Source organism: Vicia villosa, linkage group LG3, assembly GCF_029867415.1.
Source record: "Vicia villosa cultivar HV-30 ecotype Madison, WI linkage group LG3, Vvil1.0, whole genome shotgun sequence".
Classification (NCBI taxonomy): domain Eukaryota; kingdom Viridiplantae; phylum Streptophyta; class Magnoliopsida; order Fabales; family Fabaceae; genus Vicia; species Vicia villosa.
Genome location: NC_081182.1, coordinates 18434347 through 18446901, shown reverse-complemented (window position 1 = coordinate 18446901; position 12555 = coordinate 18434347). Strand labels below are relative to the sequence as shown.

The following is a 12555-nucleotide window of genomic DNA, read 5'->3' as shown; positions in this document are numbered from 1 at the left end:
TTTTGGCACTTAACAACTCTCCCCAACTTGAATTTGTTTGTCCTCAAACAAGAATCAACTAACTCAAGGAAACAAAAGCGATATTCAAGCAATTACGCAACAACAAGTTTTGAAAAACGGACAAGTGTATGACTCAAATGCAAAACGGTACACACAAAGTAAATACTTACCACTAAACTAGGACGATTACATAAACACGAAACAAACACAAAGTACAAATAATATACCAAACATTCTAAAACAATACAAGTTCACAAATGAATCACACCTAGCAAAATGAAATCATCGGTAGATGACAAACTCACAAAATGAGGTAATTTCACTCACCCACAATCTTGCAAACAAAAGATTAAATTATGCAGTCATCCCAAAAAAAAAATCATATTGAAACTACAAAGGCAAGAATCACAAGGACTTTCAAGGATGTAATGTGGCTTGGTTAACAAACAAGTGATAATTCCTAAAGCTAATCGAAACAAAAACTTGCCTAAACTTAAGAGAGTAATTACTTCCACAAAGTTTCAAACAATGGAATTTCAATCAAACTTTCTTTTTCATCACATGTTTCACACCAAACCCAATACTTATTAGCACAATCTTATTCCCAACTCTTTTTTCTTTTTGTTTTTCATGGTTTTTTTCACTTTTTTCTTTCTTTTTCTTTTCACTTCTTTTTCACATTTTTTCTTTCTTTTTCTTTTCTTTTTCACAACCTCGTAATCAATCAACCACAAATGCACAATCATTCTCTCCCCAACTTGAATTCAACCATAATATACATTGAATACTCCCTACTTTCTAAGGCAAGGCAAAAATTCAAATCAAAAACCATGGGTGAGGTTTCAAGAAAACAAAGAAATCAACATCCATACAAAACTAAGAACCAAACACCCATAGACAAGCATTTAGCAAAAACAACATGGACATTGACAAAAAGCTCAAAGGGGTTACTAATGATCACACGCTCACAAGGTGAATTGATAATTTGGCCAAGATAGTTGTGCTCAAAATGAAACAAAAATGCCTTGATCACTTTCTTACATTTATACAATCAACACGAACAAAAGATTTAACATAATAAAATCCAGTTAAAACAAGAGTTGTGGTCTCCAGCATATGTAAATAATGGAAAGCTACCTCACAAAAAAGGCGGGAACTAAAGTGATTCACAAATGAACAAGTATACAAAAGAATGAATGGCATAAAAGTTGTAAAAAACCTAAGTATCATGAATATGCTAAAGTCTAGAAAGCGATAAACACATACCTTGAACGTGTACAAAACTTTAACAAAATCATTACCATACACTCGCAAGTCGAAACGATCAAACTTGGAAAATCACCTCAAATTCCTCAAGCTACTCAAAACAAGCTCAAAGACAAACACACAACTATTAATATACACAAACTAAAAAACCAAATGAAATTGTCTAAACTAAACATAAACTAAAAAGAATAAACATGCTTGTTTTACGTCGTAAGCTCGACGCCTGTTATTTAAGAACGTTCCTCCAAGTCACTTCCACCCTGTTATTCCTAACCACACACAAGCAAACGTGAAAGGAACCAAACAATGATATAACAAATTTACAAATATAGAAAACGTATGCAAGTATAGTAAACATATACAAGTATCAATATAAACAAGTGAGAATATACAATATGTGCGATATATACAAAACTCAACACTATAGAAACTATCGCAATGCGAATTCAATAAAAACACCAATCCCCGGCAACGGCGCCATTTTGTTGGAGCGGTAAAGCGGCAAGCAACAAAAGATTTGGAAATATTTATCCGGGAATTTATCGTGTCCACAGAGATTAGTGCTACTGAACTGCCGTTCGACGGATTCTTAGTTATGAGTTTGGTTTTGAATGAATTTAAATATGAAATGGAAAAGTAAATATCAACACAAAAAGAATACATTCTTCAAATAGAAGAAACTATCAAGTATTGCATATAATCTACTCTTCACAAACTTAAACTTATCGACCAGTTGCACTCAGTCTACTATACTCCTTAAACCATTCACGTGTTGCTCGTTGTCGGCATTCGTGTCCAAACACCTCCACGAGTTCTATTGTAAGCTTAGTTGACGATTTCTCCACCAATCAAACATACGGTAGCTTACCGTGTTAAATTAAAATATTGCTCGATCGACGATCTCTCCACCAATCAAACAACCCGGTAGCATTACGAACCAACACAAAGTGAACATTAACTCTTCATCTATCTCTACAATCAAGAAGCTAATGATCATCTCTCCTAATCAAGATTTGTGAGGTCTATCTCTACAACAACACAAACCCCTAACATCAAGATGCAAAACAACCCACCAAACATAACCCAAACATCAAGATGTAAAAAATCAGGAAAAACAACAAGTTTATATTGTAAAGCAACTTTATACAACGCCATGGCCGACAAATATACATGAGATCAGAGTATATATATACAAAACCCACAAATGAAACCACAAAGAGAAGAAAAGAAGAAAAACCCAAAAATCTCACGGTTTGTCGGCTCCGATTGATGAAGGATTCAACCCCGGATCATCCATTTGACAGTTCCAATGTGTTTTCTAGCATCTTTCCACTCAAAAATGGTTGTGATGACTTTGGGAACAAATACCCCAAAGCATAACCCTAAAAAATGTGATTTTTCCCTATTTAATGACTTTCCAAACCGCCCAGACCGCGCTTAGCGCGGTCAAGCCCGCTTAGCGCGCTCAACAGAACAGCAAATCTTGTTTTGGTCATATCTTGAGAACCGTAACTCCGATTTGCGCCCGGTTCGAAGCGTTGGAAAGCTTATTCCATGCTCTATCTAACAATGAACAAATTGCAACCAAATTGATGATTTATTATTCTTTGGTTTTGAGCTTTATTCGCCGAATGAATTGATTCCGCCGCTCAAAATCGCACGTTTGAAGCCGTGTCTTCGCCACGTTATTGCTCATGCTCCAAATACGCCTCAATACCTACAAAATGAATAGAAAACTATCAAAAAGTATAAAAGTATATGAAAATACATCTATTCACAAAGTATACGTTTTTATACACAAAACGGGGTATTATTCGAACGGTATTAACAAAAAGTATCGATAAGTGCCACTATTTACAAACACAAAATAACTACATTTTGGCACTTAAACAATTTTTTCTTTGTTTGGATTTTGGTGTTATATTTCTTTGTTTGGAGTTTATAAGTGATAATGTTTGGTGTATTCTACTTGATATTAAGCAGCAAAAAAAGACTTGCTTGGGGGATTGATTTTGACTCTTAACTCATTAAGAATCAAAGCAAGTTAATAGTTGGTCATTTGGGGAAGCTCGAACTCTCTAGCGCTACCATGTCCATCTTGTTTGCCGGTGTCACTGGTTTCAGCTTCCTGGTAGTAATTCTTACTAGTTAGTTTCTTCATTTTCATTTTCTAAAACAATCTTGTTTGAGTAGTTTCTATTATTTGATTGTGATTGTTTCCTATTTTTTTATAGATTGGTTTGAAGTTTGGTTAATTATACAATATAATTTTAACACATCAAAATGTTTTAACCAATATCTTTTTCCTGCTATAAATTTTTGTATTTATTATGTAAATTGTATTTGTTTTAACATTAAGTGTGAATTGATATTTGTAGGTATCAGAATGGTTTTTAGGACATTGTCTTCTTTACATGATGACCCCTGAAGCACTTGATAAAAGTAAAGAAGTTGGTGTAGTGGATGATGGATGATTTATTATGTTAACACTTTTCTAGAAATTGGGCCATTGTTGTTCATTATACATTTAATGAGAAAGAACATGTCAATCTTATTGTTGAGAGGCTTTAAATTTTTTTGTATAGTAATCAGCTTGATCATTCTGTTTTGAGAGTATTTGTTATATTTTTTTCACATTATTAACGATTTTGCGGGGGTTTTTAACCTCCGGAAATAAAATCTCTCAAGTTTAAATAAAATAATAATTTTTAATACATATGCTGAGTCAGCTTATTAACAAATGTCTCGCGGTCATGCCATGTAAGCGAAGTTAATGTTTTTTTAGAAAATTTAACGGTAAGGACCAATTAGACTAACAAAACCGATTTTAAAGAAGTAATATGTAACGTTTATTAAATAAGGGACTAAAGTGAAACCTGAAATTAAGTTAGAGGACTTGAGAACTAATTAAGCCTTGTTTAAAAAAAAAAATACTTCTATTGTAACCAAATCGGTCCTCATGAATCAAAATATTACTGTAATAACAATTGTATTTAAAAAAACCGACCTTCAATGATAGTTATGGGTATCTAAGACAATCTTAATTAGTGATGTCAACGGTACAGAAAATGTACGGAGGATGTTTCCCCACTCTACCTTCCATTGTTTTCCTTGTCCCTGATCCCCGTCACAGGGAAATATTTTTCCCCATCCTCATCCTCTTCCCCACAAAGAATTGGAGATCCACAGAGATCACATCTTAACAAAAAAATTTATACTTTTCGATCAAAACTATGACATTAGTATTTCGTTATTTTTTATAAAAAAAAAACATATACTTTGTATTTTTTAAAAGAGAATAGTTGTTGCGATGTGTACAATGTATGTAAGAGATACATTTTTTAAAGATTGAGTACTTGAGTAGTGAAACAATACATTATACAATGAAAAAAAATCTACTAATAGTTTTTATATATTAATTATTTTTTTATCAATAAAACATGCAAAATCACATCATTATAAATCATATAGTATATTAGATATCAAAGTTAAATAAAATGGTCAGGGTCAGGGAATCCGCGAAGCGAACGGTATTTCCCCGATAAACAGTCATCCTCATAGAAATTTCTTTTTTCTGAATCAAGACAAAAGAATTTTTACATCTTGCACTTAGATGATCTCCCAACTTAATCATATTTCATTTCTATTTGAAAAGATAAATAAATTTGGCATAGACAAGTTAGTTATATGTTGTAGCAAACCATATCCAAATTATCCAAATTTGATATAGTTTAAAGGCTTGTTAAAATTAATTTTGATAAAAGGATAAAATATGTGAAATATATACATAAACAGAAAACAAGTCAAGATCAATTTTCACTCTAAAAATATAATTTCAACAAATAAACCTATTGAACAACTTCACATTAATAATTAAAGAGTTTCAATATTATTGATTTTTTTTTTTAATTAAAGAGTTATAATTTGTTATGGCAATCCAAACACATAAAATCAGAATATTATGTGGCAGTATGTATGCATCATACATCTTATTTAACAGCTGTTTCCAAAACACAAAATGTCTGTGGGTTTTATTTACAAACTGGATTGATGATGTTTGAGACAAGAAAGCATAGTTAAACTCCAGCAACAAGTTGCATATGATCATTACTTTTAGACGAATTCTTGTACCAGCTCATGAATTTTGCTATGAATTCTGTAACAATAAATGAAAATCCAGAAAATATGAAACAATGATATATGATATTCATTTCAACGACGCGCATTATTGATGTTATTCGTAAAACAAACTATTGTGAATACTAAAAAGGATTACCTTCAACTTTTAAATAGTTCATTGCATTCTTTTTCGTTAGCTCACTGTTCTTTTCATCCGATCCTCCTTGTTTGTTTTCAAATTTCATTTCACTACCTTTCTGAAATGAAATCAAATCAAGTCACTTGGCTCATATCAAACAGAAACAAGAAGAAAAAATAAAACTTAAAATTAGACAAAACAGTTTGAGAGTTTACGATGTACTCCTTGTCAAGTTTGGCAACCTCTGAGCATAGTGAATCATCAACTAGGCTTGTTAAGTCTGCAACCAAAGACTGCACGAACCAAGTTAATGTCTTAAAAATGAAGTTATTATCGTTAGAATTATAAAAACACCCAGCTAATAATATGTATTACCTTGTAAATAAAGTCAGGAGGAACATCGTGAATCATAAGACTTTGAAGCTTTCGTCGAATGGCGTACAACCTATAGTTTTACAGTTATAAAAATTTATCATGAAATGATGGTTACATGCGAAGCATTCAAGAGATAGAACAAGAAAGCGCAATTTACTTACTGTCTTGGACTCTGCTCTCTGATTATATTTTTAGCAATATTCAATATATCGTACTCCCATCCAGTTAAAATTAAATCATCGTCATTGAGGACATTCCTGCAAGCGTAATCATTTTTGAGTATATTGTTAGATGACAACAGAGTAGTTGTTGACATTGTGAATATTTGTAAATGATGGCTCACTTGTGTCTGTAAGTGGCTTCCAATGAACGAATGGCTTGACGGAGATTGTTTTTGGACCTCAAAATTATCTTCTTGATTGACTCGCGTGATAACTTTATTCCTTCTTCTTGTACAATATATTCCAAAATCTTGACAATCTGCTTATTCAAAAGGATAGGGAGAATGTCAAAATGTGATCAGATACTAAGTATTAAAAAACATCGTTGGACTTTTTTCTCTTCCAAATCAGCCCCTTAATTGGAAAATGAAAGAAAAATCAACTGTAAAAATTGCATATAATATGCAAGATGTTGATGTCAAAATGTAATTACTAGATGACGAGATTATAAGTGATTCGGATAACAACAGAAATTGAATAGAATTTGAAATTGTATGATAGCGGAAAGGTAAGAGATTGAAAATGCTGAGTGACCTGTTGGGTTGATGGTGATGAGAGACGGACAGTGGTGCAATGTGATTGGATTGGTTGTAGCCTTGATTCATCAGAGCAACAAAAGAACAGCTTATTGCACCCTTTATACTTTTCTACCATCCACTTTATATACAACACCGATTCTAATGATAGCTTCTCCGCCTCGTACAAAATGATTGCTTTTGTTTGTTTGTTGAGATATATAATAAACAGTTAAGCATATTAATTACTTGATTGGTCCATACAAAACAACAGTAACGGCTTTAGTATTAGAGTGCGTACCTTGACAGTTTTCGGGACTACAAGGCAATGAGCTATTTATCACCTTACCATATGTTTCCTTGAATAGCTCAACAATCACATGTTTTTCATATCCCTTTGCTTCTGATAGATTTACCTCAACATGATGGAGTGATTTCTGCACGCGCAGTTGGAGATTTTCGACCATTTCTCCCTATCCATGTCAAAGGAGACAGACATGCAATATTCAAAGTCATTTCCTTTCATTATATTGTTAATAACAACTTATATGCTTACTTATCGATCCTAACTTGGGTAAATTCTATGGTTTATACCTCAATCAACAAGCTCGAGAGGAGAGAAAAATCTAAAATACGCTAAACAAGATAAGTGTTTGCACATTACAAGCTCGCGTGGTGACATAGCTAAGTAGCTCGAGTTACCAATAGTGCCGTATAAGAGAAGATGCAATTGGAGGTAATGCTAATGCTAGTAAAAGTAGGCATTACCTTCAAGCTGAAGTCTTTAAATTCTTCTGTGACCTGATTCAGTAGCAAAGTAAAAGTATCATTGTAGTTTTCTGTTATATAAACACGCTACAAATAGTATGACATGAATTATGAATGAATATACCTGCACTCCATCATCGCCAAATACCTCTCGAAGCATAGCCCGTATCATGGATCTCTTTCCTACATTTGGGGGTCCTTCGAATATAAAGTGATTACAGCCACATCCCCCTTTTACCTATATATGCAGAAATTATACAAACAAAATCTTAACAATTTTGATCGTTGTTGCAATCTTGTAATCAATAGAAAAAGAATGAAGGTCAGATTGTTCTCACCAATGCTTTCAGCTCAAGTGCTCTAGTTTTGTTGCAGATGAAGTCTCCCAATTTCTTAGGCTGGTATTTGGTTGCCCACAGATACTCATATAGATTTCCTTCCTCAGCTGTGTGCTTCAACATGTGCTCACAAGGTAATTCCAATGCCACTGTTTGTTCAGAAACAGTCTTTTGACCACCCAACCAAAAGTCTCCGAGTTCCTCTTTCAAATTTGTTTTCTCTGTGTTTATTAGTGCTTTCTCACTCTCTCTCAATGGCTTCTCTTGATCAATCACCAATTCCATCTCCTCCAAACCTAAATCTGATTTGTTAGCACTTTCTTGCTGTAACAATACTGTCTCAGAATCTGATGTTACTCCCTCCCTCAAAGGCTTCCTAGTATGCTCTTCAACCAACAACACGGCATCTTCCAAAATTGTTTTCTCTAGAATTGTTTCCGATTCATTATTAACCCTCAAAGGCTTCTCACCTTCAATATTATCGCCGTTGTCGTCATCATCATCGACGTCACCATCATCATCCATCTCCTCCAAAGTTGCTTGTGATGACGACTGATCATTAACCCTCAAAGGCTTCCCCTGGATACCTGGATGGATCAACACCATTGCCTCCTTTAAAGTTGTTTCCGGCTCTGTCACCATCAGTGATTGATCTTCTGGACTTAAAAAGACAACAAAATCATGAGTTGATGGTTGGGCGGACGTGGTTGTGGAGGTATTGAAATTGATGTTGAGGGAGTAGAGAGAAGTGGGGGAGGCAGGAACAGGAAGAGCAATAAGGCCCCTATAGTATGGACTTGAGTCATGGTGACAAGAAAGAGAAGAACTGTGATGAGGAATTGGATGAGAAGTAGCAGTCCAAGAAGCATCGACGACAAGAGAATAATCCGTAAGACCTTTGTAGTAAGGACTACTGATGGGGGATGATGAAAGGAGGAGAGGCCGGAGTGATGGCGGGGCAGTGTTGTTGTCGTGTTCATAGTCTTGTTCATGAGAGGTTGGAGTGATAGCAAGAGATTGATCAGTGAGACCCTTGTAGTAGGGACTATTGGAAGAGAAGTGAGTTTGAGGAGTCAAGTCATATGAGTCCTCATTCTTCTTCATCCTCCATGATATGGATGACAACCACCAATGACCAGTGTTTTTCCTCCTCCGCGCTGATCGGGACATATTGTGGCGAGTGGGTGAGATCATGTGACGATCCCCAACAGATTGCTTCCGCGTAGGGCTAGGTATTTTCATCCTTTCTCTATCCCTATCTCTCTCTTCTTGCACCAATAAAATTACAGTACTTAACTTTTGCCGTTTCTAGTCGGAGCTTACAAGAAATTCCAATGTTGGGATAATGATATCCATGCAATGTAACAAAATTATATAGTAAAGTATCGTTGCTATCTATGTTGTTGTCTTTCTTCCCACCATGACAACTCTCTTGTCTTTCTTGCCGGTCTTTGACTTCCATATATGTCTTCTATTATTTTTCGATGCAATTCATGTTTTTATTTTCTTTTTCTTAATATAATAAAATGGTACTTACGTAATCATCAAAAGAAAAGAGGAAATAAAAACTAACCAACGCTCTATCGTCCCTTTCTTTTCAGTGTTGGTGAGAAATGAGTTCCTCGCTCCTAATACAAGAATTATCTACAGTCTAATTCATCATTGAGAGAGAAATCCAAACATACCCGTGAAGAATTGTTAAATTGGTACAAGACTCTTGTTAGTTTGGTCTTGATGCTAAACAATTTTGTTATCTTATTTTTGTGCATTATTACTCAAGCATCTCAAGCCCCAAAAAACACATTTTTTACTACTATCTGCCATATACAAAATTTGCAACTAGATTGAGGCTTGCTAGGTTCAGTCCAGATCAACTAGCATGAAACTGATAACTTAAACCCTATAAGATGTCTGAGCTCTTAGCCAAAATTCAGCCATACCGGCGCTTTGTGGCACAGGTATAGGATGGAGAGCCAAAATTCCGCCATACTGGCCACCATACCGGCCGCTTTGCGGCGTTGTTATAGAGTTGAACTCAAAAACCGCCATGTTATAGGGGTGAACTCAAAAACCATCATGTTATAGGGGTGAACTCAAAAACCATCGTGTATATCCTTAGCAGCCATGGCTCTGCTATTTAGAAAACCCATCTTGCAAAAATAAACATAAGAAAACTAAAAGATATTATCCCAAAAATTCCATTTGCACTCTCAACGATTTCTTTTTTCATTTTATAAACAAAACTTGAAGATGGAAGAAAATTTGAGAGAAAAAAAATCTAAATAAGCGGTTTCAATAAGCTATTTTGAGAAGCTACGTAATAGAAATAACTCTGGCAAACTGAATAAAAAAGCTAGAAATTAAAGCACTGCTTCTTGGCTCATATAGCTAAAGCAGGAACAAATGAAAATGGATTTGTATTGCAAAGCTTTGTCGATAGTAACTGGTTTTCACACACTACAAGCATCTTGAACCTTGAAATTTAAAGACCCCTCCTACTTCCAAAAGAACTCATGAATCATATCATCAACTTCATCCATAAGAGATTTCAGAAAAAGCATCTTAATCCTTACAGGTAATGTAAAGTCGAACATTGGAGAATTGTGCCTGACACTAGCCATTATTACTCAAGCATCTCAAGCTGAAAAAACACATTTTTTGCTACTATCTGCCATATACAAGATTTGCAATTAGGTTCAGTCCAGATCAACTAGTACGAAGCTGATAGCTTAAACCCCTACAAGATATTTGAGCTCTTAGCAGTGTTGTCTATGGCAGATGGCGGCGGTCCATGGCAGAGAGGCAAAATTCCGTCATACCGGCCGCTTTGCAGCCCTGTTATAGCATATTATGCTGGATAAACCTGCAATATTGACCAATTGAGCTCAAAAACCGCCATGTATATCCGCCATAGTGGCCATGGCACCGCTATTTGATAACAGTGGCTCTTAGGAAACCCATCTTGTAAAAAAATACATTAGAAAACTAAAAGATATTATCACAAAAATTCCATTAGCAGTCTCAATGTTTTCTTTTTCATTTTATAAACAAAGCTTGAAGATAGAAGAAAATTCGAGAGAATAAGATCTAAATAAGCAATTTCAATAACCTATCTTGAGAAGCTTCCTAAAAATAAGCAAGAAATAAGGCGAACTGAATATAAAAGCTAAAAATTACAGCAGCGCGTCTTGGCTCATATATTGAAATGCAGGAACTAATGAAAATGGATTTGTAGTGCAAAGCTTTGTCAATAGTAACTGGTTTTCACACACTACAAGCATCTTGAAACTAGTAACTCATAGACTCCTCCTACTTCCAAAAGAACACATGTAATGTAAAGTTGGACATTGAAGAATCATTGTAGTGCAAAGAACTTCATCTATAATAGATTTCACAAAAAGCATCTAAATCCATACAGGTAATGTAAAGTTGGACATTGAAGAATTGACAGGCCTGTATACCTACGAAATCTTAAGAATCCTCTTTTTTGTCCCCCTCATTTAGGGGATCACAGTCAGCTACAGCCGATGGATCTTCAACAGTTTCAGGCTGTTGCTCCGATGCAACGGGTTGCTCTTCAATTTCAGTGTTCTCAGGGTGGAAATTGATCGGGAACTTGGTAACCCTAGGTTTATCCGATAAAATGTTCCTCTGAACCCTATCCGTCAAAACCTTAGTCGGAGGCTCCTCCCTCAGCTGTTCATCGTCATAATCATTGTTGACATAATAACCAACGCGAATAAACTCTTGACCCAAATAAGAGCAAGTGAGTAAAAGCACAGTAACACCAATTATATCTTCTTCACGAATCTTGGTCGGGTCCGGTGGATCCGCCTGGTATCAAAACAGAATCAATAGGTTTTAATCATAAGAAATTGCACATTGCAACACACAAAACACGGAATCCAAAAGATTGATATCAATAAAGCTTGCCTGTAAAACAAATCGATAGTTTCCAACATTGACAGGACCAACAAGAACACTCTCTAACAACTGGTCATAAGTCTCATCCTCAGCAGATCCAACGTAAATGAGCTTCCATTCCAAATCTGTAGCAGCATATGTTGTTACAACAATTCACAAACAAACAAACAAAAGAAAGCATAATCTTGGAGTAGTAAAATTAGGGTTACAGTAAGCAGCAAGAAGATCTGAAATGAAAAACCCTAAATCATAGTAGAATTGAAATGAAACCCTAGAAGAGTAGAGCATAGTTACCATCTTTGAGAGCGGCTAAGCACTCGTAGGAAATCTCGAACTGAAAAGGAGCGAGAAAGGAAGCGGGGTTATCGAGGACGGTGACGTTGGTGATGTTGACGGCGCTCATGGTTGTCCGATCTTTGAAAGTTCTTGGAAAGGAAGAGAAGAGAGGAGTGTTCAAAAAAAGAGAGGCTATAGAGAAGGGAATGAAAGGTGTTGGCGGGAGGGAGTGAGCGATGTTTTATTTTAAGAGAAGGACAGGTCAGAGGCCACTCCATTTATCATTTATTACAACAATTGCACACTCTGCTACAGCATTATTCATTTCCCTTCCTCGTATTGGAGATTTGGTCCAAAAACCAAAATACATCAAATTTAGTTATACATTATATTATTAATGGTGTGTTTGGTTGTGAGAAGAAAGTAAAATAGTGTAAACCAATTACCATCATGTATTTAATTAAATAATTTTTTTATTTAAAAATAATTTAATGACATGGTAAATTAATGGCTTTCTATTAGATGACAGTGTAAAATTATTTTACACTGTTACTGTAGTACCTTTTAACTCTTATATTAATCTTTTAAAATGAACTTGTTTCATCCACCTATTA

The 12555-nt window shown here is 35.0% G+C and overlaps 2 protein-coding genes across 3 annotated transcripts; both read right to left on the bottom strand.

Moving 5' to 3' along the window:
• Positions 1–5202: 5202 nt before the first annotated feature.
• LOC131660498 (uncharacterized) lies at positions 5203–10408 on the bottom strand. The gene is made up of 11 exons (XM_058929742.1): positions 7742–10408; positions 7528–7641; positions 7404–7436; positions 6937–7108; positions 6655–6833; positions 6243–6379; positions 6061–6156; positions 5900–5969; positions 5740–5817; positions 5543–5642; positions 5203–5422 (listed from the first exon to the last, which is right to left on the bottom strand). Exons 1-11 carry the CDS (start codon positions 8981–8983, stop codon positions 5343–5345), a joined length of 2301 nt encoding a protein of 766 aa, XP_058785725.1. The 5' UTR covers positions 8984–10408; the 3' UTR covers positions 5203–5342.
• A 43-nt stretch (positions 10409–10451) lies between these two features.
• On the bottom strand, positions 10452–12244 carry LOC131660499 (histone chaperone ASF1B-like). Of its 2 annotated transcripts, XM_058929744.1 has the most exons (4): positions 11960–12244; positions 11675–11790; positions 11203–11575; positions 10452–10604 (listed from the first exon to the last, which is right to left on the bottom strand). In XM_058929744.1, exons 1-3 carry the CDS (start codon positions 12066–12068, stop codon positions 11213–11215), a joined length of 588 nt encoding a protein of 195 aa, XP_058785727.1. In that variant the 5' UTR covers positions 12069–12244; the 3' UTR covers positions 10452–10604; positions 11203–11212. The 2 variants fall into 2 exon arrangements, with proteins under 2 accessions (XP_058785727.1, XP_058785726.1); XM_058929743.1 differs by lacking the exon at positions 10452–10604 and having other exon boundaries at positions 10896–11575; positions 11960–12239.
• Between the last annotated feature and the right edge of the window lie 311 nt (positions 12245–12555).